General features: G+C 38.0%; 5 protein-coding genes across 5 annotated transcripts; 2 read left to right on the forward strand and 3 right to left on the reverse strand.

Moving 5' to 3' along the window:
• The first annotated feature begins 258 nt into the window (after window positions 1–258).
• LOC132172967 (cytochrome c oxidase subunit 6a, mitochondrial) lies at window positions 259–3987 on the forward strand. Its single transcript, XM_059584536.1, has 4 exons — window positions 259–463; window positions 1629–1735; window positions 1985–2027; window positions 3702–3987. The coding sequence occupies exons 1-4, from the start codon at window positions 349–351 to the stop codon at window positions 3740–3742; spliced, it is 306 nt and encodes a 101-aa protein (XP_059440519.1). The 5' UTR covers window positions 259–348; the 3' UTR covers window positions 3743–3987.
• A 1372-nt stretch (window positions 3988–5359) lies between these two features.
• On the reverse strand, window positions 5360–8688 carry LOC132168845 (uncharacterized). The gene is made up of 3 exons (XM_059579906.1): window positions 8518–8688; window positions 8391–8417; window positions 5360–7666 (listed from the first exon to the last, which is right to left on the reverse strand). The coding sequence occupies exon 3, from the start codon at window positions 7620–7622 to the stop codon at window positions 5559–5561; it is 2064 nt and encodes a 687-aa protein (XP_059435889.1). The 5' UTR covers window positions 7623–7666; window positions 8391–8417; window positions 8518–8688; the 3' UTR covers window positions 5360–5558.
• A 177-nt stretch (window positions 8689–8865) lies between these two features.
• LOC132168846 (cysteine desulfurase, mitochondrial) lies at window positions 8866–10577 on the forward strand. Its single transcript, XM_059579907.1, has one exon. It carries the CDS (start codon window positions 8945–8947, stop codon window positions 10340–10342), a length of 1398 nt encoding a protein of 465 aa, XP_059435890.1. The 5' UTR covers window positions 8866–8944; the 3' UTR covers window positions 10343–10577.
• Window positions 10578–18523: 7946 nt separating this feature from the next.
• On the reverse strand, window positions 18524–19531 carry LOC132172195 (EPIDERMAL PATTERNING FACTOR-like protein 2). The gene is made up of 3 exons (XM_059583646.1): window positions 19235–19531; window positions 19120–19148; window positions 18524–19021 (listed from the first exon to the last, which is right to left on the reverse strand). The coding sequence occupies exons 1-3, from the start codon at window positions 19314–19316 to the stop codon at window positions 18773–18775; spliced, it is 360 nt and encodes a 119-aa protein (XP_059439629.1). The 5' UTR covers window positions 19317–19531; the 3' UTR covers window positions 18524–18772.
• A 1771-nt stretch (window positions 19532–21302) lies between these two features.
• On the reverse strand, window positions 21303–22496 carry LOC132172491 (serine/threonine-protein kinase ZRK1-like). The gene has a single exon (XM_059584002.1). It carries the CDS (start codon window positions 22485–22487, stop codon window positions 21465–21467), a length of 1023 nt encoding a protein of 340 aa, XP_059439985.1. The 5' UTR covers window positions 22488–22496; the 3' UTR covers window positions 21303–21464.
• Between the last annotated feature and the right edge of the window lie 2244 nt (window positions 22497–24740).

A 24740-nucleotide genomic window follows, 5' to 3' on the forward strand; every position in this document is an offset into this window, starting at 1 on the left:
TGACAGTCATATGAAGAATAACAATAATGATATAAGAATGGTGATGATAAAATTTGTAGAATAACATTTCTCATAACTTTTGAATTGGAATTTAGATGCTTAAATTATTTAAAATTGCAAATCCAAACAATATATATATATATATATACCTCAATTTTGTTCAACATCTAAAAATTAAATTCGTCCAAGAAAACAAAAAACCAAACCAAAAGAAATAAAAAGGAAAAAGAAGTGGTACTCTATTCGCACGTGCCACACCTTGTACACTCTTCGGCATCTCGGCTTTGTTAACAAAAGGGTTTCCAATTCCAAAACCAAAGCGCAGGAAACAGTGAGATTAGCGAAGAAATGGCGATGGCGATGGTCCGATCTGGTGCTCTTCGCACCGCTTTGCGTGGTGGCTCTCGTGCCTCTGCTCCTCCCAAGCGTTCCTTCTCCTCCTCTGCTCACCACGACGACGCTTGTAAATCTCTCTCTCCCTCTCTCTCTCTCTCTCTCTCACACACACACAGATTGGTCTGATTTTTTTAGTCGTAAATACGATCGAGATTATTTGCTTGTTTCGAGTTCTGATTTATGCATTCGAATTCGTTTCCGAGTTATGGTCAATGTCAGGGTTTTGACTTGCTAAATGGTATGGTTCTGAATTAAAGTTTCTTTTTTACTGTTCCGGAAAATTGGGGTTTTGTTGAGGTTTATTATGATATATCGGGTGATGAGGGCTTGGTTTTCCTCTGCCTGATGTTGTTGGATTTATTTTCAGAATTTTGGAAATCATCTACTTATTATTTGTTGAGGGAATGAGGGAGTTTATTCGAACTAGTTGGGGTCAGCTATTATAGGATTCAAAAGTTCAATTTCAATTCGAAATGAATTAGGGCTTTTTCTTTTTATTTGGGGATATTGCGTGTGATGTTAGGGTTTAGTTTTTCTTATATTGTTGGATCTTTAGTTCAATTAATGTATGTGCTCTCTTGGATTGTTGATAAGATGTGTAGCTGAAAACGAATTAAATATGTATTTCTTGTGAGTCCCATGGCTTTGGTGAGCTAACACATAGCATTAAATAGTTGATTGGTGTTGTATATGTTAGAGGAATTGTGAGTCTGTAGATCATCTTTTTCTCCACTTTGAGATTGTTAGTTCCTTATGTAGTGCTATTTTCAGTCATGTTGGGCTAACTTGGGTTATGCCTAAAAGAGTGGTAGACGTTTTCGGTTGTTGGAGAGGGTTGAGTGGCAGTCCCTAAAGAGTAGTAGTGCGAAAGATTGTACTGTCCTTCCTTTTGTGGTGTATTTGGAGGGAAAACAATTATAGTAGTTTTGAAGACTGCAAGGGAATGGTGATGGATCTAAAGTCTTCTTCTTTGATACTTTTTTTTCCACTCGGTAGTTGCTTTAGACTATCCTAATTTGCTTGATTTTCATGATTTTTTTTACCCTTTTTCTCTTTGTAGCTAGGTGTTTCTCTTGTATACTTTATGTGTAGCTGGGTCTTGCATTTTCAACTTTTTAATGACATTTCGATTATTTATCAAAAAAATTAAATAAAATCTCTCTCTAATAACATGTTCTTTTTCTTTCTCGCTATTGATTTTCTGTTTCTTTCAACTTTTTAAATTTTAACAGATGAGACGGCAAAATGGGAAAAGATAACATATTTAGGCATTGCCACATGCACGATTTTAGCGATTTATAACCTATCAAAGGGCCATCCCCACTATGAACAGCCTCCTGTAAGCTTTCTGTTTTACCCACTTGACTTCTCTGATTGTTGTTGTTACATTTGCTATACGGAAGATACCTGAGCAGTTTTTACATATGTAACACATGGAGCCAACATCATTAGTCATAATGTGAGGGTTCTGCTAGTTACTCTCTACAATGGCTTTTATTGCATTTTTTCCTTGCTTATTAGGTTCAATGTATCAATTCCTTTTGTATGTCACTTTATCCATCTTTTATGGTTGTGTCAATGTGTGCAGCCGTACCCGTATTTGCACATTCGCAACAAAGAGTTTCCATGGGGTATGTTCTCTAACATCACTATTAAATCTGCTTATTGTTTTCTCAAGCAAACATGGCTTAAATGAAGAAACCACCATTATTTTATTCCAGTGTTAGTGTTGCTTGGATTTTATATTAATTATGCAAGAACATCTCGTAACTTGCTAATCCTTATTAGTTGCTTCTTTGTTTCGGTCATTGTCTTAGTTGCTTCATTTGGCACGACAGTTTATTTTGTCTTCACATGCCTTGATTGATGCTGCATCAACAGTATCGTAAATGAAGAGCAGCCTTCTCAAGTAGATTGGGAGGTGGAGGAACTACTTTTTATAAAAAGAAAAAAAACATTAAAAAGTAACTTTGGTCATCTGAATGGATGCCAATGATTTCATATGTAGTGAAGTCATGAGGTTCAAGTTTATTGCGATACTTGGGATTAGGGGCATCCATGGAATTTCCTTTTTCTAAGTAAGCACCAAAGTGGTGTGAACCATGTACTTGATAAGTAACTTTGGTCATGCAAAAAGAGTTGACTGGTAATTCACCTTGGGGCCAATTACTTATTGAAAAAAAGAAGTATCACCACAAACTCAATGTGGGATTGGCATGGGAAAAAAAAATTATCCCTAATAAACCTGAAGCAGTTGTGGATTAAGGGGAGGGTGGGGTTGGTTGGGCTCGACTCTTTAGCCTAATAGCGTTAAACATACTGCTTAGAGCCAAGCACACTAAACTCAACCTAAGCTTCAATTCAGTGTGTCATAATAAGGTAGGGGTTAGTTTAGGTTGTCTGTTTGACACTAGTGCATTCGACACATTGGTTTTGTGGCATGCCATAGTGAGTTTTCTGGTGTTTTAGGTAGATTCTGCTTGGTTGTGTATGCTATTCATCCAAGTAAGGAATTGGTCCTTAAGTTGCCATCAAATGGATAAGAACCCATTGCAGTCCACATTTCTTCATTTTGTACATAGTTGAGGTTTAACACTGTGTTTTGCCAGAACTAGTTGTGCCTTTTATTTCCCAATTGTTAAGAATTTAGTGAGCTTGGAATCCATTACAGTCTACATTTCTTCGTTTTTACATAGTTGAGGTTTAACCCCTTGTTTTGCCAGAACTAGTTGTGCCTTTTATGTCTCATGGCATGATCATATCTCCATTGGTAGTTCGACTACTTTAAAATAAAATATTGTGGCGAAGTTGGACATCCAGTTTTTGCCGTATTTCTGATTCTCATCTTACAGCAACCTTTTTTTATTGCTGCATCTGTTTGCTTTTATCAGATCTGTCGGTCTTCTTCATTTTGTTTGACTTTAGGGCTCTGTGCTGCTTTGGAATGTTTTGTGTGCATTGTCACCATTGCTGCAAATACCTTCTTGGCTACCTTTATTGTTTAGTGAGTTGTTGAAGTAGCATGTTTTAGAACAGTTGCAAGATGTGTTGTTGAAACCTTCAACTTGTACTGAATAGTCTTCCCCGTTCTCTTTTCTTTCTTAAAGCAAAACAAGGGGTTGAGTTTAGTGATTAAAAGAATCATAAACATTGGTTTTTTTTTTCTTCCTATATGCATATGCTTTTGATGATATTATCAGGAGTAATGATAAATAGCACGTTACTGCACGCCCAGCTAAATTTTTTTTTAATTATTTTTTATTATTTTTTATATTATGTTTGATATATTTCCTTTGTGGGTCCAGGTCCAGATGGGCTTTTTGAGGCGAAGCCCCACCACCACTAAGACATTGATGGCGCATTTGAAGGAGATATCTTCCAGAATAACTCATGTTTATCACATTCCTCTCCTTCTGTCAGATTCGATTGGACTACCTCTGCATGTTGATGACAGCTCTCTTTCTTTTTGCATTATGAATTGTGGTTTAAAACTTGCAAGTGGCAAATTGTTTAGTACTTGTTTTAGATTGTTTGTTTTCTACACCCAACTCAGCAGCTAAATAAAAATTCGATGATAGTTTGGATGGTTCACTTTCGAGCCGATTGCAATTGATTCAATGAAATAAAGTTTTAATTGTTGAAGAGGTTTTGGCAATTCGAAGGTTCTTGCTAGAAGCAAGTTTTTTAGGCAATGAAGGCATGAAGTTTTTTAGGCAAAGATATATTATTCAATAGACTGAAGGCAATGAAGGGCTTTTACTGATTCTTGCTTTCGGCATGAAGTTTACAATGCAAAATTACAGTGATTAAAGTCATGTCAACCACTAAAAAAAAATTTAACACGCTTTAATTACATGTTAAAACTTGTCAACAATTTGTAAAAATGTTCTAGGTCTAACATTTTTTGGCTTAAAATGGTTATGGCTGAAAACACTTGGAAAAGGACAAGCTTAATTAAAATAGAACTTGCATATGAGAATTATATGTTTTAAGCCAAATGTCAGTTCAATAGGCAAAAATTGAACGAGATTTTTTTATTCTAGTTTGAAGAAAAAATCTCTGTTCTCTTGGCCTCTTGGGTGTTGTGCAAGAAGAGAAAAATCAAAAACAAGTGGGAGAATTTGAAATGCTTCCATTGGATGGGCTTGATGTCTCAAGACCCCCCCGTCATATTCATCCACAAGGTAGGGCGATGAAATATTGAAATTTATTTCACTACTCTCCAAGGTCCAGGCCCACCATCTAATGCATAGTGTTTCGCACTTCTAATATCACTTTTCTAGAAGTGATGCAATTCTGATGATACAGTTCTAAAGACCAGTTGTTCCATGGTCAATTTTTAAGTTCATGACAGTACGAAGGAAGAGGAAAAGTAAATTCCACACCAATAGAGTCAATAGACAGAAAAATAGATTAGAATAAGAAGCAGATATTGTGTCAAATTTTGTGTCTGGAGTGCTCTATCAAGTACGTGCCCTTTCTTACTCACAAGGTTCGCACGTCATGTTCAGGCTAACTTGGGGTGGGGGGGTTTGGTTGGAGTTCTCAAAGTCAATTTTAGGTTTGGGGTGTTCATCGGTTCTACCATTTGCATCCGCGTTGCACCCTCCAAGGGTCCCCGCAACCGAAGCAGGGGATTTTAGGAGACGCTTCTAGGTGTGCTTGCAAGGAAAGTTGACGTAAAAGTGGGAGGGCTTTTGTTTTGAAGCTGCAGGAAACCTGTGATCCATTCAAAAGGCAAACAGATTCGGTCAATTCTTCTGTTGTACTATGCATTCACAAAATGACTTTGCCCCGGAATAAAATGGAAAGAAAGGACATAATTTTTTTTCTCTAAACCGACATGCGCTCTTAGAGGGTATTCTCACGTGCATTTTAGGAGGAAAACTGTGTCCAAATGAAAATAATAGCCAGCATTAATTCATCCCACAAAACACCCTGAACTATATATGCAAAATTGGAATCTCAAACTGGTTATGCATGCAAGAAACCAAGTTGGCCTTTTTAACTTGTACCACAAAGCTTATAGATTGTATTACAATATTGAGAACAACAAGTAAAGCACATACAAGCTCGATAACCTAAGATACAAAGAATAAACAAAAAAATTATATAGATGATCGTGTACAGATCAGCACAACCAATTCCACAGAAATGTCACTCTATGCCGTATCATCGTTGTTATTCCCTTCAGTTTGGGTCTCTGGCAAAGTTTCCAAATCTGTACGAGCCTCTTTCTCTTCTTGAGTGATAGAAGAAACTGAAGAATCTACTTGATCGTTCTCCTGGCTGGCATTGTGGTCGCTATATGTTTCTGAGGATGCCTCTTTCTCTTCCTGCGAATCAACTGGTTCTTTTTGGCCTGCATCTTCATTGTCATTTCTGTTGGTCTGAACAACATTCTCAGTTTCAGTCTTGCCCACATCAGAATTGGTATCTGTCTTTAAGGAATTGTCATTCTCTTGGGGGACTGAAGAATCAGATGAATTATCTGGTTCTTTTTGGCCTGCATCCGTGTTGTCATTTGTGTTATTCTGATCAGCATTGCCATTCTCATTGTGGCCAGCATCAGAATTGTTATCTGTGTTTAGGGATACATCTTTTACTTGTTGGGACGAAGAATCAGAAGAGTCAATTTGTTCCTCATGACCCTTGTCTGCATTGTCATTTGTGCTTGATAGCATAACAATTTTTTCTGTCCCCTCTGCTCCAGAATTACTGTTAGAAGTATCTCTGGATTCTCCATTAGCTGCATCACTGTTTTCCATTCTAGTGTAAGGTGTTCCACTTGAATCTTGTTGCTCATTGTTGGAAGCTGGTACAGATTTATCAGTTTCTTGCAGCACAACATTTTGCAGGGTAGAGTTATCTCCATTAGAAAATGTATTATCTAAACTAGAGTTGGGAACATTCTTAGACTCTGGTTGATTGCTCTCACTACCACCATCTTCACTGCTAGTTGCATTTGTTGAGTCATTCTTCTCAAAATTTTCAGTTTCTCTCACACTTGTGTCTGACTCACTGTGATTGGCATCAACTACTTCGGTGCTATTTGTTTTATTCTCCAGCACAAAATCATTATTTTCTTTGTTTTCAACCTGTTCTGCATCCTTAGAATTTTCCCAACTGCCTTGCTCATTTCCAGATGTTACATTTTGACTTTCATGTGCTACAGCGCTAGAAGCATCATCCCCCTTGTAATGTTCTTCTCTTGCCTCATTATTCCTGTCACTTCCATCCTGAACCTGATCTGCAGATGAACCAAACTCCTCTATCTTACCTTCTTTCTCTTCTGTCTCTTTCTCTCTGCTATATCTCTCGTTGCTCTCTTCCCTCTCCTCTTTATTGTTGCCCCCTTGACTCACCTCTACACTTCCATTCTCTTCACCTCTGTTTTCTTTAATCTCTTCATTCTCCTTATCTTCACTTGGCTTCTCTCTGCTCTCTTCATTCTCCTTCTCTTCACTTTTCTTCTCTCTGCTCTCTTCATTCTCCTTCTCTTCACTTTCCTTCTCTCTTCTCTCTTCATTCTCCTTCTCATCACTTTCCTTCCCTCTGCTCTCTTCAAACTCCTTGTTTTCACTTTCTTTCTCTTTCCTCTCTTCAAAATCCTTTTCTCCTCTTTCCTTACCATTGCTCTGCTCGTTCTCCTTCTCTTTACTATCTTCCAACTCTTTTACTTCTCTTACCTTCTCATTCTCATTGCTCTCTTTGTTCTCCTTGCTCTCTTCATTTTCCTTCTCTTTGCTCTCTTCAAACTCCTTGTCTCTTTCGTTCTCTTCACTAACATTTTCCTGCTTCTCTTCCTTCTCTTTTTCTTCGACTACCGGATCCCATCTTTGCTCTGTTTCCTCTTCGACTTTATCCTTACCATGTTTATCATGTTCATCTATCTCATCATTCGCACCACCTTTCCCTGCATTATCACTTTCTTCAGGCTTGTTTTGTTCTTCTTCATTCTTGCCTTCTTCCTCGTCTTCCCCTTCCTTTTGCGTTGCATCTCTAGTGGTAGTCTCTTCCACTTGAGGGCGAAGGTCTTTTCTTCCCATCTTTATGATGTCATTCTCAGTTTTTGTGCCCTCACCAAATGATGCTCTCTTTTCATGAGAGTGCTTGACTTGGTAAAGCAGCCAGACACAAACACCAATCAAAAGGCAAATCTGGAGAGCATGCTTCACCTTGAATCCTTTCGATCTCTGGTTCCTACGAGGTGAGAACCTGAACATGATGAATTTTCTTTCGATCTCAACCTATATATCCTGCCCAAAATCTGCACAAATTTCAAATTCTATCAATAATCTACCATTTATTCAAAGGCCGGAAAGTGCATCACATCAAGCAACTCCAATGCTGATTTATATGCCTGAAAAATACAAAAAGCTCCCTAATTTTTTATGAAATCTTAAGGTGTGAATTGAGAACTACTCAATCATCTAGATCTTCCAAACTTCCTCAAGCATATCAAATATGATAAACATATTTTCGTTCAAGCCTGATCTACCCATGATTAACATAAGGAAAACAAACATCACCAATACTTCAATGATTTCAATAACTCTACATATCAATCAGGATTCGCCCTCGAAAGACACAGCCCACTTTCAAATAACAATCCCGTACGATATCAATCATTTGAACAGGACAAAGAAAGGGGGGAAAGTCCATTTTTTTGAAACCTCATAAGGAAATAAAAAGTACGACCAAATCTACTTCAGTTCAACAACAAATACCCAATCCTAACGAAACTCACAACTTCTCGACATTCCAAATCCAACCCACGACAAAACACTCCATAAAAAAGTAAACTAAAACAAGAAAAATGAAATGCAAAAGCAGAGAAAATATAACCACATTGACAAAACCACGCAGATCTAAACAAGAAAACAGCTACTCTAAAAGCAGAGCTCCCCAAAGATCTGATTCCACCCAATATCAATGAAATCCAACTTTCACAATGGCAAAATAGATTGCTAAAGCTCAGGAAACAGACATACCTGGGAGAACTCGAGCACCCACAGATTCTGCAACGACAAGAAAAAGTTAGCCTTCTTCAACAACGTGGGTCAAACACTTTACCGAAATTAAAGATTTCAAGACTGAGACAATCGCTATAATTCGCACTTTTTAGGGACTTCACCAAAAGCCTCTTTACCACGGGCAGAATCAGCAGAAAATCTGAGCAGCGAGCAATGTTGCTTCTTGTAAATGCTTTCACTGAGATTCGGATCTGAAAACCGGAAAAATGTCAGCAACAATTCACTGAGACTGTGTGACAGCCACGTAATAAGAGCTCTGTGACTCTGGGTCAGTATTTATAATAGCAAGTGGACAGTTAGCCCAACCGCAGATCTGAAACGGCGTCGTTCGAACACAATTTATGTGGAAGCCTTCTGTTTGTGGGAAGTCCATGGTTCTCAACTTGCCACGTGTCGATCCCGGAGATTAAGTCGGTGACTTCTCAGCCCTAATCCTAATTCTAATTCAAACCGCACCCAATTCTCATTTCTTCTGAGAATTTCCTTTACCACACTACCAAGCAACAAAATCCATGGCTTCGAAGCTTCTAGCTTCCGCTTCCTCCACTCTACGCAAAACCCTTTCAACAAAACCCAATCCTCAGCACTTCCTCTGCCGCCTCTCCTCGTCCTCCTCTGCCGCAGCCGTCGCCGCCGATCCCTCTCCGGCTGATTCATACGAGGACGCAAATGGAATTACGATGAAAGGGGTGAGGATATCGGGAAGGCCGCTGTACCTGGACATGCAGGCCACATCACCGGTGGACCCGCGTGTGCTGGACGCGATGCTCCCCTACTACCTCTCCCGCTACGGCAATCCCCACTCGCGGACGCACCTCTACGGGTGGGAATCCGAAAACGCTGTCGAGACGGCCCGCTCCCAAATCGCCGCAATAATCAAGGCGTCCCCGAAGGAGATTGTGTTCACGTCCGGGGCCACCGAGTCGAACAACATCTCCGTCAAGGGGGTCATGCACTTCTACAAGGACAAGAAGCGCCACGTCATCACCACCCAGACCGAGCACAAGTGTGTCCTCGACTCGTGCCGCCACCTCCAGCAGGAGGGCTTCGACGTCACTTACCTACCCGTGGGCTCCGACGGTATCATCGACCTCCACGCGCTCCGCTCCGCGATTCGTCCCGACACGGGCCTCGTTTCGGTCATGGCAGTCAACAACGAAATCGGGGTGATCCAACCGATGGAGGAAATCGGCAGCATCTGCAAGGAATTCAACGTGCCGTTCCACACCGACGCGGCCCAGGCGTTGGGGAAAATCCCCATCGACGTGGAGAAGTGGAACGTGAGCTTGATGTCTCTGAGTGGGCACAAGATCTACGGGCCAAAAGGGGTCGGGGCTTTGTACATGAGACGACGGCCTAGGATTCGCGTGGAGCCCCAGATGAACGGAGGTGGGCAAGAGAGAGGGATTCGGAGCGGGACCGTGCCGACCCCACTGGTGGTGGGGTTCGGCGCGGCGTGTGAGCTGGCGATGAGGGAAATGGAATACGACGAGAAGCGAATCAGAGCCTTACAGGAGCGAATGTTGAATAGGATAAGGGAGAAACTGGATGGGGTGGTGGTGAATGGCAGCGAGGAGAGGAGGTATGTGGGGAATTTGAACCTGTCGTTCGCGTACGTGGAAGGGGAGAGTTTGTTGATGGGGCTGAAGGAGGTTGCTGTGTCGAGCGGAAGTGCGTGCACGAGCGCGAGCTTGGAGCCGTCGTATGTGCTGAGGGCGTTGGGGGTGGACGAGGACATGGCGCACACGTCTATTAGGTTTGGGATTGGGAGGTTCACAACGGAGGCCGAGATCGACAAGGCGGTTGAGCTGACGGTAGAGCGGGTGGAGAAGCTGAGGGAGATGAGCCCGCTTTATGAGATGGTTAAGGAGGGGATCAATATTAAGGACATTCAATGGGCACAGCACTAATGTGGCATTCAACGACCCCGAATTGTAAGTGCTAGCATGATACGTTCATATATATATATATATATATATATATGCAGGTAATCTGAGGAGGAGGAGTCTGGGTGGAGCTGCTCTATCAGGTGGAGAAGTTCATGGGGTTTTCTTCTTTTGGGGTTTTCTTCTTTTTTTAACCCCTTGTATAGGCCTTGAACCAGCTTTTGTTTAAGTTTTGGAATTATAGATGGTATCTTCAGCATTTGCTTTGCTTTGTGTTTTGGTAGACTAGATGAGCTCTCTTGGTCTTGAAATCGGAAAATATGATGATGATGAAAAAAAAATGGGGGGTATGCTTCCATTGTCGTAAAAATGGAGTTTTTTCTTTCCTTTATTGGCTTTTTCACTATGTGCTGTAGAAATAATTGCACGTTATATTGTGATATAAGTATGGTGTGGGATTATCTCGAATTACTCAAATAGTTGCGTTCTCAGTTGATGATCAGCATATTGTAATTGTTAATTGGAGAACTAATTTCAATATATAGCTCGAAACCTTATCATATGTTGGATTAACCTCCAGCAGGATGAATATCTCTAAGAGTGTGTGTGCAAGCTTGTGCACTAGCGCAGGTGTGCTTGTGTTCTTACTTATAATTTGAAGGTTATGTTCGTTCCCTTTGGTTAGAACAAACACCATAGATTCTACTGCTGGTCATTCCTTTCCAGCTTTTTAGTTTGTAGTTATGTCTTTAGTTGTTAGTGATGTTAGCTATGCTGCATGCTTTTTAACGACCCCGTCTTAGAGTAGGATTTAGTCCTGATTTAAATGGTCAAGGATGTACTGGCTTTCCTTAAGAGGTGAAACTAAAAAGAGGCAAAAAAAACGTAGGTTACTTGAGAGCGTCTCTGTGGTACTTATATTACGTGTATTTGGAGTTTGTGTACTACTTATTTTGCATCTGTTAGAGGTGCTGTGGATAAATAATGCTATAAATGCTGGAAGTGTTTTTTCACTTAATATCAGCCTGTACTCTTTTCTCATTACTTTCATGCAAGTAGTTCAAGCTCCTAAGGGGCATTATACTTGTTGGGGAGTCCTATGACAATGCTGGCAATAGTGTCACCTTTAAGCTCTAATCATATGGTATTTGGTATCTTATCAGTGGAGAATGGAGGTAGGAACTTGCTCGATGGGAATGCTTCCGGAAGGTTGATGGAAGCAGCCCATTTGACTAAGTTGTGCACAATGAAGTTGGCATTGCAGTTGATTTTTATGGCCAACTAAGAGAAGGTCTTAGAAAGAAGGCTGTGGATGTTCTGAATAATAGGGCCAATTTGCCAGTCCAAAGGGAGGTGCCTGTGCTGTATGGTGTGGACTACTACTAGAGAGTACCCTTCAATGATAAGTTTCTTTAGCCCTAGGTCGGTCATTTTTTGAACAGCAAGGAGGGCAGCTTTGACTTCTCCAGTGTGGGGTCATGGGAGGACATTTAGCAGTCCAACCATAGAGGATCTTTCCCTTCAGAGTTGTGATAGGATGGACCATAGAGGATCTTCCCTTTGGAGTTGTGATAGGATGGACCATAGAGGATCTTCCCTTCGGAGTTGTGATAGGATGCTGCAAGCAAAGATAAGTTATCACAGATTGTGACATCGAAGTGGAGCTTGAAGAAGTTGGTCAACAGAAGAATCCAACAGTTTCTCTTGGGAGGGCCGGTGGATTTCTCAGACCAGGCATTTTGATTCTCTCAGTGAATCTTTTTTTACTTGATTGACCAAGCAGAAGGCATCTTGGGGAGCATTGTTGTAGACAATTTTGTTTCTAGCGCATCAGACCATGTTCCTCAAGCTTCTTGGGGAGCATGATTGTGTTATCATAGATGAGCCGATTGAGGATTGCATCAGTGAGATAGTTTTGTGGATGATCCATCTAAGACGATTAGCTAGAATCTTGGAGATAATCTTATAGAAGATGTTGCATAGGCTAATCAGTCTGTAGTGTATGATGTTACATAGGCTATCCCTGTCTATTGCACCAGCATTGACCATATAGGTATCATGAGTAAAAACATGTTCCTCTGTTCCTGTGAGGGGAAGGAAGGACTCTTAACATTATTACTGGCTCATATAGTTTTGAGGGAGAAGCCATGTTATTATTGTTTTCTCAGTTTCCAGTCACGCTTACAGCTTTTGTTTTTGTATTTTTTGATACTTAAAACCCATAATTGTTATTGAGGTGCATTGAACTACTGATGCTAGATTAGATGCATAACATTTGGCTGCACTTTGGGGCCAGGAAACCAGAAACCTAGCTTGTATGTAGACTCAAGCCTTCTCTTGGCTTTACAACCCTAAGTAGCAGACTTAATTTGAATTTAGGTTGTTTATTGTGATTCTGTGCATTTTATATAGAAGCTCGTGAAACTCACATTGGTTTTATTAGGTAATGAAAAAGATATCAGAAGCCATGGGCTATTTGGGGATGGCAGAATCACCCATACATAATTGGACATTATACCTCCTAGCTTGGCTTGTTTATGGCCCTGCCCGTCAACAACCAATTGTAGTCCTCTGTTCAGTCCATCTTCTTATGACGTACAGTTTGGGATTATCCTGATAGCGGTCAAATCCAACACAATTGGTACAAAATAAAATTGAGCACAATCTTCATTTCCAAGCTTTGGTGTTTCTCTTATTTTGGTCAATATTATACACAAAACAACCAATCAAAACAGGGGCGGAACCTGGATTTTTGGTGTTGGGGGAACCTACATAAATACATAAGCACATAGATACATATAGTATCTCTCTATATGTGTATGCGCGGGTTTATGTAAAATAAAAATAGACAAATCTTAAATTTAATTTCATATTGAGGGTATCCTAAATTTAATTTCATATTGAGGGTATCCTTGAGCGTAAACTCTTCTTCCTAACAAGATCACCCGAAGCCTTAACAACAACAATGTTGAGATACCAAGCCAAAAACTAAAACAGCATAGAAATGGAACCATTTTCATATTTAAAATTCATAATTCCAAATAACTTTGTTTTACCCATGGAAGGAGTGATAAAAGATCTAAATTGCTTTTTTTTTTTTTTGCAATCACTTAACCATGTCCCCATGAACCACCATCATATATAAAGCGTCAGCTATTAGATAAAACTACACTTATAAGCAGTTTTACACTAAGAAAATTTTAGAGAGGAAAAAATAAAAAATAACGTCGAATCTCTTCAATTTTCCATTCTCGGAGATTAAATAGAAAGTCCCATCAAATCTCTCTCTTTTTCTTTCCAATTTTTCTCAGCCACCAAACTAAATTTAAGCAAAATAAGAGACATTGTTTTTATTGTTTTTGCTTTGGGGGTAGAGTAGTAAGCACAGTTGCACAAAGTTAAAACAAAGAGAAGATAACAAAAACGAAATGAATACCGTCATTTCCAAGAACATGGCGAACCACAACAAGGTCACAAACAAACCGCAGTAGGAAATTCTATTCGAACAGTAGTGGATCAAGGTATGCAACGAACCTTACACTGGGATGCGTTTTCTCCCAAATGAGAGAAGCGTTCGAACGAAGAGTATATAACAGAAAATTTTACATGCTATATGACACAAAATTTTAAATAAATAAAAAGTTCAAAATAGTTTATTCTAAAAAAAAAAAAAAAAAAAGATGCTTGGCCAACTTTACTGTATGACATGTCAAATAAATGTTACATGATATTTGATTGGTTTGACGTAATATACAGTTGATTAATTGGATAATAAATTGATAAAAGTAAAAATGTTGGTTTTCATCTTTTGCTTATCTATATATTGTCCATTGATCTTTATAAAAAAGATTGACAAATCTATCATTGAATATGTAGGATCACATGTAGGTCTCACAGATTCAATGATGAATTTACAAAATAGATAGACAAGAGATGAATGTGTATCACTTACCCAATTTTTTTTTTTCTTTTTTCTAAGCAAATAAGAAAAGGGTTACGTGATTAAAACACTGAAAATATATCTATAGATTATAGCATGGTTATGCTCATTTTGTTAAGAAAAAAGAAAGAAAGAAACTACATGAGAAAACCACTGTCGAAAAAGTTCTGAGCAATCTAGTGGCAGAGTAGTGCACAGGCCAAGATTCTTTTGTGTTGTCGCCCGTCATGCTTGGTTTGGGCTAATCTGTTGTAAATGTAAGCAAAGGGGCAGACGGCTTACGAAAAATGCTGTGACGTCGGAGGCTTTCTACGGCTATTTAATTACACAACAGCTGGGATTCCTCATGCCCCATCTACATCAGCTGGGAACTGGAGTCGATGGGCCGGATGACTTGTTAATGCTGCGGTACGGTGGATATGGCATTATACACTTTGTCCATGTCTACCGTATGGGGCAACAGGCAACTTGAATCAATATATATGCTTGATAATTAACCAGCTCAAAAAGCATGATGAAAAAGGCCTGGGAATCAGAGGAACTTTGATGTTTATAGAGGAACTTTGATCGAACAATTGGTGTCGTATTTGTTAGTTCCATGTTCACAAAGAAACTTACATGTACTAAATGAGAAAAATATAATCATGTGATGCGACTTTTCAATACGTTCGAATTCTCTTGTATAATCTCTGGATCTTTTTCTTTATATGTGCAAGCAAGGTCCAGTACTGCCTGCATTTGCAGCTCCTCCTTCTCTTGTCAGGATTTTGGATCTCATTTATTGCATCTAATTACTATATGTCAACATAATGATCTCTCCAGCATTAACTCTCTTGGTGTCAAAATGGGCAGATTTCATAATGATGAATCAGATACTTTTGAGTGCAATCTAAAACCTGGCATTTCTTAATTATCAAAAGAGATGTCTGCCGCAGCATAAAAACCTTTCTGGCCAAAGTTTAGGCTGCTTTGAGAAAACCCACTTGACAAACAGTTGAGACTTGAGAGAGCAATCAAGTGGCAGATAGATAACCCTTTATGCTGCTGTCCATGATGATTAGTTTCAGCTAATCAGTTCTCAAAATGTGATCAAGATCAGAGGGCCCACGAAAATGCCCCGACGGGAGCTAATAAATATACGGCTCTGATTTCACAGGATGCCCCATCTACATCACATGGGAAGGATGATGAGTTATTGCTTGGGTGGGTTGGATAAGGAAAATTGTACATTTTGTCCATGTCCAAGGGATAGGGCAATTTGAATGCTGTTTTAGTTGATAGGCTCAAAAAAACTTGAGAAAAAGGCGTGGGAATCAGAATCCCTTCTGCGCTGGCCCCCAGCTTTTTAGTTGTCTGTATCAACATTCTCTTGAATTTTGGAGTTGAGGATTCACTGTTCTCGACCCCACCTGATTATTGCACTTGTTGTACTCTAATTTTATTCTTTCCAGTTTCCACCAAGGATTATCCAACCTCGATCATAACAGGCTCAAAGTTTCATTAGGGTTCTTCTCTCCAATCAAAACCAACCTATGATGAAGATAAGGGCCGGAATCAGGCTTATATAATAATATAAATACAAGAGCATATATATATATATAACCTAAATGGCCTCAGAATAATCACTCAAAAAATAAGTCTAAAAAACAAACATTTTTATCATATTCCATACTTTTCCTCCAAAAACACACACAAATAAATGCAAGGAAAAACAATACGTGGGAAGATGGATAAGAGAAAAAATACAAACAAAATAGAGCATAGTATGTTGATTTTGGAGGGACAAATATATCATTTTGGAGAGAAATTCATCCCCCAACCCAACACATGGGTCCACCCCCAATAAAAATTGAAAGATTGAAGGGGTTGTTTTGACGTGTATTGACCGACACATTAATATATCATTTTGGAGAGAAATTCGTCCCCCAACCCAACACATGGGTCCACCCCCAATTTTTATTGAAAGATTGAAGGGATTGTTTTGACGTGTATTGACCGACACATATTAATACAGGGTATCCAATGTACTCTGCTTGTAGTTTTCTAAAGAGTATTAATGTTATACTTCATACCCATTTCTATCATAAGAGCAAAATGGAGAAAAAAAAAAAAAAAAATCTACCCCCCTCTCCCCCAAATCGATAAACTTATGAATAAATGACACATATTTTGATGCAATTTATACTTACTCGAACTATGCTACAACTAAACCTATTGAATTATGCATGGGACGCTTGCATTATGTTTGAAAGTATTGTTTGGAAGCCAATCTAAGAGAAATGCTAGATTTTTCAAAAAAAAAAAAAAAAAAATCTTAAAACTTAGGTTTTAAAGTAATGTGTCACCATTCTGACACATATTTTGGAACCAAAGCCTAGCATTTCTCCTAGATTGGCTTCCAAACAAACCGGTTCTTCGAACCATGGTGGCAAAACTTTTTTTTCTGAAGCTTTCCCCTTTAATCTTTATTATGTCCCTTTCTGTGTTTGATCTAATAATGATAATGAAAAAAACATTGTTGACATTTCAGTACTTCAGGTGGGGTTCCATTGTCTGTCACTCTGTCCACAGCAGAGAGAAGCATGTGAGAGCTGTACCATATATAGTTGGTGTTAGAGTATCCTCTAACTCTAATATTAGGTTGATTTATATAGATTTTTTTATTGGGTCACTTACCACTCGTGTAAGTGTATCAAATTTCTTGTTTAGATAATTATCATATTTACCTACCACTTTTTTTCTGTAAATATGAACACTTTTTATATTATATCATATTTAAATATAATCAATATGTAGAACTAATGGTTCATCAGTTTCCACTCTCTTTCTCTCTTAAGCTATTATATATTCTAATATATATTTTTACAATATATTTAAATTAAAATGAGAGATGAATAACAAAGATATAATATTAATAAGCAAGATTTTTTAAATATATTTCACCTTTATGTCACATTAACCAATTTCTTTCAATTTTTCTCATCTCAAAACTTTACCAAACAAAAAGTTACAATAACAGACCCAAAAAAAATTCCCAAAAATTTTCAGGAACTGTGCTGGTGCATGCATGTTAACAAGCAGGCTGCGGTTGTTACTGTTTTTCGTCATTCAAACTGCAGTTGGTGCTGTATTGTCATTCAGATGGGGTACTTTGCACTATTGATTCGATTGATTTAAGTGCAAAATTTAGACCTGCACGTATAGGAACTCTTGTTGAGTCACGTCCACAAGAAAGTAGATGATAGGAGTTTATAAACAAGGAAAAGATGGAATAGATTGGAAAATTGACCTTGAACTATCCCATCAACGATCTGATTCTTGAGAGTTTTCTGGCTGATTAAATCTCAAATAATAATGAATAATAATATCAAAGGAATCTCTACTAATAATGATTTCCTTTTCTATTCATATGATGAGGACATTGATTGCTTTACCAAATATTCCAATTAATGAGATAAGTTTTTAGCAATTTTATTGTTCAAATTACAAGTAATTCAGACATTTCAATTCAAGTATGTGGCGAGATTGGATGCGGGCTTCGGACAGATCTTTCAGCAAATTTTTTATCTGAATTGCAAATAATTAATACGCCTATAACTTGTAAGATTTGATTGTCTGAAAGGAGATTCAATTTTTTAAATAGGTAAGTCCTATAATTTGTTTTTTTTAAAAAAAAATATTTATTACCTAAATTATTAACAATTTAGAAAATAAAATCGTTAGAAAGGTAAACAGAAGATCCAGCACACAATGGTTAACTCTTGGGTGAAAAAATATTTCTGAACTTGTTTTCCTTTTCATCTGTTTACGTTATGTAGGTGAAGGCTACATGGGAAGGCGGGACGGTGGCGTGTGGTGAAGGTACAAAAATACGCAAATGGTTAACTACTTTAACCAGATCTTTCGACTTTCATACTCAATCATCCCAAAGAAATCAATCTGTCTTTTGGATTTGGATTAACTATTATAAATTTAATATAATAGTCTATATATAATAATAATAGCGACTTCTGAGTCTTTTTTTTCTCTCTGATTAATAGCGACCTTTGAGTTGTTAAGGCGGCTGTTCGACCTTTTACACATGGTGTCGTTCACGGTTGCGCAAATGTCGCAGTTGAGAATCCATGCTATTGGCTACGGTTTCATGATTACGATGGATCCATGTCGGATCTATGCAGAATTCAAGACATAATATATTACACATTTTAATCAAAATTTTGAAATTTTAGCATACCAAGCAAATTCCCATTAAATTAAACATGATGCACCAACTATGATTTGGTGTATATATAATCATCAAAAGAAGAAAAAAGAACATGCACTAACGTTGTACTTTTTCGAAAATAACTAATGATCTTTCCATGGGACAGGAAGTGGAATTGCATGGGAAAAGGATCCTAACAAAAAAAAAACACACACAAAAATTACTTTACCTTGACTATGATTGATTTACAGGGTTGAAAAATAGGTATCTTAATTACTCTTCGCCTGGAAATTACTGTAATGCAATTTGGTTATGGGTTGAAGATGAAGTTCCCACATTTGCACTTCCAACTCATGGGCTTGTAGTTTGAATTGTCAGCGCCTCTTGCATATGCAATATTTGAGAGACTGGAAAAGTTTCTGTGCCCGTTTTGTGCTTGAGGATTTGCGGGGACCTGGATAGCTTCACAGTGCTCGCATGTGCTGCAACGTCTCTCGCACCTCGGAGGCCTTGATCCTATCTGGGCTCTCAACGTTGCCTTTTCTTCTCTTACTACTGTCTAAATTAACAACAAAAATTCATTATAAAAAATCCAAAACTTTTCTTTTTAGAGAGAGAGTGAGAGAGAGAGAGAGAGAGAGAGAGTAAGATTCTCACCTGGGATGAAGGTGAGGAAATTGGTCTACCTGCATATATCACAAACAAGAATGTTAGTTTCAAGTTTCAAGAATGAAGGATTTATAGTTTGAAGATTTAGCAGTGACCCTTTTACCTTCGGCCATGAGTTTCAACTGGGTGGAGCTCAAAAAGAGACAGAGAAGAGAGACGGCAAAATAGCAAAGTTTACGTCCCATTGCAGAGAGAGAGAGAGAGCTAGAGAGATGGGGAAGAAGAAGAAGCGAAGGTTTTGACGGATTCAATAACGGAATGATAAACCTGATGTAGCAATCTCTCTGAGAGTCACAGAGATTTTGGAGGTGATGGAACGTGGAAAGACAAAGGGGAAAATTACAGAATGCCGAAAGGAAAAAGAAGGGAGATAAACATCCCGAAAAGAGAAACACTTGAAACCTCGTTTGATGAACCAAGATATATAATAGAGGAAAGAGAAGCAACAGGACACACGGAGATGATATAAAAGACAAGAAACAGCCAAAACAGCAAAAAACCACGAGATACGAGGGGCAAGTTCCCGCTAACGGACATGCATATACAGCTGTGGATTTTGGGTTTTCACTTTCTTCCATTTCTGCTTTTTTTTATTTTTTTTTGCCTTTCTTTTCAATATCTTTCGGGATTTCTTGTAGTTTTTGTTCTGAGCAATCCAACCTAATCACGTCATATACTCTCTAGTCGATCTCTATAGAGAGAAAAAGAGAAACATCTACCATCCATACATGGTACTCAAGAATTTATATACATATATATGAATAGGATTGTGAAATACCATCAGCAACCGACATCTATAATTGCCCACTCTAGGCATTTTAATTCAGTCTATTGGTAGCCTCTTCTGTAACTCGACCACAAAGCTGCAACTTATTTGATCCCATACTCGACGTGGTGGCTAACTCTAATATCAAAATGACACAAACCTTAGGTAAATATTTCTTACTTTTCTTTAACGATTTTAGATTTTATAAAACCTAATTTGATTTTATTACAACCACTTACAAACAATTATTCAAATATCTGAAATAAATCTCACAATATATTCTAATAATGGTAAATATTCTTCATTTTTCTCTCACTATTTCGGATTTTATTTGTATTTTCTATTAAATTTGATTTGATTTTATTACAATCAATAATCAAATCTTTGAAATCAAATTCAACAATATATTCTAACAATGGTAAAACATTTCTTCCTTTTCTCTCGCGATTTCGGATTTTATTTTTATTTTTTAAAATCAAATTTGATTTAATTAAAACCAATAATCAAATATTCGAAATCAAACCCAACAATATTTTCGGTAAATATTTCTTCCTTTTCTCTCACTATTTCGGATTTTATTTTTATTTTCTTTTAAATCTAATTTGATTTGATTTAAATCTCCTAAATCAATATAATCAAATCTCTGAAATCAAATCCCACAATTAATATATTTTAAAAAAGGTAAGTATTTATTCCTTTTCTCTCTCGATTTCAGATTTTTTTTTTTTTTTAAATTGATTTAATTTGATTACAATCAATAATAAAATAGAAATCAAATCATACAATATATTCTAACAAGCCATGCATGGCTTCTCTTGTCAATCTCATAGTGACCTTTACGTGATGACACATCGCGTTTTCCGATCAATTCTTTTTCAGAGATCATTGGTGATTATGGAGTTCTACAGCATTACTCTTTATACATATCTCTGTCTTCTATCAAATTTTGGTGATAAGTTACAATGTACAAAACCTGATATATGTCCCAGGGTTGGTCTGAGACCATTTATTCGTCGGAGTACTAGGCTAAAAAAATATATATATATATAAGGATCCTCATCCTTATTGCTTTGTGGAATTTGTTAGTTGAATAGGGTCTGGCTTTAAAATCTCCGGCACTAACTAGACCATATAATTATGAAATTCATTAGCTTTATGATCTGTTTGAGAAGATTTTGATACAACTTTTACTAAACTAAGCCCAATGTCAATGGCATGCACATCTAGCCCAACGCATTGGGCCAACTCGCATATCAAGCCCACACCCTAATGTGAGGGTGTTACAAATAATATGAATGTCAATGATTCATTCAAAAAAATCATTAGTTTCTATTCCCTGACCTCAATAGAAGAAGAATGACAAAGGGCTACAACCAATTTTTGCTAAGCAACATGGATGACGAGCCATAAACTGATCCATATTATAGGTAACTGATGTTTACAAATAAATTTGGACTACCCAAGTGAGAAAATAACCATTACAAGTGATCAAGAAGAGCCATAAATTGTCCCTTATTTCATGATTAATTTTTACAGAGGAAATTGGTTGTTCCAAGTGAGGAAATAATCATACGACGACCGACTTCTCAATCCGCCTGAGTTCTTTTGTAACATCAACCATATTTGGCCTTAACTCCGAATCCTCATTTCTACATATGAGAACAAGCTCCAACACAGCTAGCAACTGCCACTCCACACCGGCTCCTCCTTCCCCAGCCAAAATTGCAGGATCGACGATCTCATTTATAGCATTGTTTCTAATGCAATTCGCTAAGCTCGGATGAGAGCACATATTCTTAGAAGGCTGTCCAGTTATAAGCTGCAATAGAAGCATCCCGAAGCCATAAACGTCACTCCTCTCCGTTACCCGGCCCGTAGCAACATGTTGGGGGCATGCGAATCCATAAGTCCCATGCACCAAATCTTCTACGTGAGTTTCCCCCTCTGGGATCGATACAGAAATTGAAAAATCAGACAGTTTCGGAACATCATGTTGGTCAAAGAAGATATTGTGCGGTTGTATGTCCCTGTGGATGATGGGTCTAGAGAACGCAGTGTGTAGATATGCAATTGCATGAGCAATTTCTCTTGCAATCTTTAACCTGCTCTGCCACGCCATGGGCCGAAGCTTTTGTTGAGCTTCATCATCGCTAGAGGCACAAATTCGATCTTTAAGGGTTCCGTTTTCAACCGATTCAAGCACCAAAATAGGAAATCGAGTCTCGAGGCAGCACCCGAGCAGCTTTAGAGCATTCTTGTGAGGGCTCATCTTTGCAGAAATAGCTATATCAGTGAAGGGAAAATCAAGTTCCTCCGTGGACTCCAACATTTCATACTTCTTAACGGAAATAGTCCGGCCTTCAAAAGAACCCTTGTACAATATATACCACAGGTGTTTATCTAGAACAAGGCGATGATCAAAGTTATTCGTTGCTCGGCTAAGCTCTTCGTAGGAGAAGGTACGGATGGGAATAGGCCTGCCATTACAAGAGGCAACCAGCTTCTCCAAAACCTTGCTTCCATTCTCTAGAAATGCTCTCTCTTTCTCTTTCTCTTTCTTTCTATTTCCAACCAGCTTTTTCAGTAGCATGGTGAGACATTAGAAAGCTCTCTCTCTCTGTGCAGGGAAATTTGTCTAATGTAAGTGGTCGCCATGTTGACCGATGGGCGACACGTTATTACCCGGAAAGTCGTCACTCGTCACTCACACAAATACGCTCTCTCTCTTGGCCACGAAAGTAAGGGAAATTTCGTGGAAAGTAAGCCTAGTTCTTTGTCCGATGATAACGAAGGGAAGGATCCAAATTCAATTTTGTTTGTCCTCATTTTGACTAAATTGTTTGTCGAAATTGGACCAAGTGGCGTTTATGTGCGAGTATTAGAGTTTGTAATGTGAACTATAGGCTAAAATTTCTGGGGGCATTGAAGCTTGAAGGGTGATTGCATTAATTGATTTGACACTGTTTCTTCGTTTATGTTTGACTGATGATCCAAAGATTTCAATTCCTTTGAACATTTGGATTGCCCCCCTCTTGTGTAGTGCAAAAGCTTCAAGTTCATGTATTTCAAGAGGTAGTTTAATCGGTTGAAGATCATGTCTAATGAAGCAAAAATTACTAGGTACATACACAGTACATAGGATGGGATAAATGTTAAAGTGCAATTTTTTTAACCGGAAAATATTACTCTTTATAGTTTATATTCTCCGTATACTTGTTGAGTAAGTTACTCAAAATTCGTTCAAAATCAGTGGAGCATAATATTAATTGTTGCATAACGCAAGGCAACAAATGCAATGCGGAATATTCATGAAAGATGATGTGCGAGAGTGGCTATCATCAAGGCTAGGCCTTACAGCAGGCCCATGGGCCGACCTTGCCCATGCATTGGGACAGTTTCACAAGTTCCATCCTTTGGAACCTCGATTGAGCCCCTAAAATAATCCTAGGCTCTGATCAAAGTTTGGGAAGCCCATTTTGGCAGAAATGGGGTTCTACCATTCTATAAAATTGAAGCATAGAAAGAACATATTTGATGGGTCAAAGACCCGTGGTTTTTGCTGAGGCTGGTTTGATATTTGTTTATTTTGTTTTTTTTTTTCATATCCATATCAAACCAAAAATGAAATCTGATGAAGACAATGGTTGAATGGCTTTGAAGAACGCTGGTAGGAACTTTGAAAGAGTCACCGCCCTAAAGAATTAACACCAAAAAAATTTATGAAGAATAATAAAATATGGAGGAAAAGCTGAAGCAAAGAGAGAGAAAAGACAAAAGAAGTTTGGAGTGATTTTGGTGATAGACACTTCTGTTCATCACATCTAATTACCTTGAGGGCTACATTTTGCTTTTATTAACTTAATTCTTGTTTATAATACAAACGTTCCTGTTTATAGGAAAACTTTGGTAGGTGAGAGAATCAAACTATGATAATCAAATCTTAGAATCAAACCTAATATGGAAATATGTATTCTAACAAAAAATTAATACAAATGGAGCATATAAATTTGGAGAAAGGAGTGGGAATTGTCATGATCGATCTCTATGTTTACATGAGTCGCTGAGACACAAAAGTGATTCATATGTCTTTGTCTTTTCTAAAGGATGAGCTTGACATCTACTGGCAAAATGTTGACAAGATTCTCCATCCTATATATATATATATCACAATCCTTAATTTATCTCATTTGTGTGGTTATGGGTTTATGAAATATACTCGATGTTCACAATCAGATAAATGTTTCCCTTTCATAATAATTATGCGGATTCCTGTTAGGGAAATGGATTTGAATTATCTCTAAGCTAAGGCAGGATATATATCTCTGAAACCTAATGCTAGCCGTAGATTCCTTTGCTTCCCTTCGTTTCATTTCCAGGGTCCTTTGCCATATTTGTATTCAGGATTTTTCTCATGACGTATATATATCGAAGCACTAGTGTTGATGAAAGTAATTTGAGATCACAATTATCTTGGTCCGGGTATAAAAGGAGAAAACACGTCCTGTCTAAATGTCACTCACAATCGTTCGGCATCTTGCATATTATTTGTCAATTTTAATGATCCGAATAACAAATTGCTGAAGATACAAATCCATCTAAAAATGACTCGTAAATCGCAATAGTTTGGTATCTTGCATGTCATTTGTCTATCTCTTCACTGATGTTGGAACACCCACTAATTTAAATGATTGATGGCATGATCTTATTGAAGTTACAGCCAAATTAACCCTGTACGTAATTAGAAGTTCAATTTGTAGCTCAGTTAATGGCCATCAGGCCATGGCATGACAGCACTCATCATCCTATAAAAATGTGCACATTTTTCTACATGTATTTTTCCTTG

Source organism: Corylus avellana, chromosome ca2 (genome assembly GCF_901000735.1).
Source record: "Corylus avellana chromosome ca2, CavTom2PMs-1.0".
Lineage (NCBI taxonomy): Eukaryota > Viridiplantae > Streptophyta > Magnoliopsida > Fagales > Betulaceae > Corylus > Corylus avellana.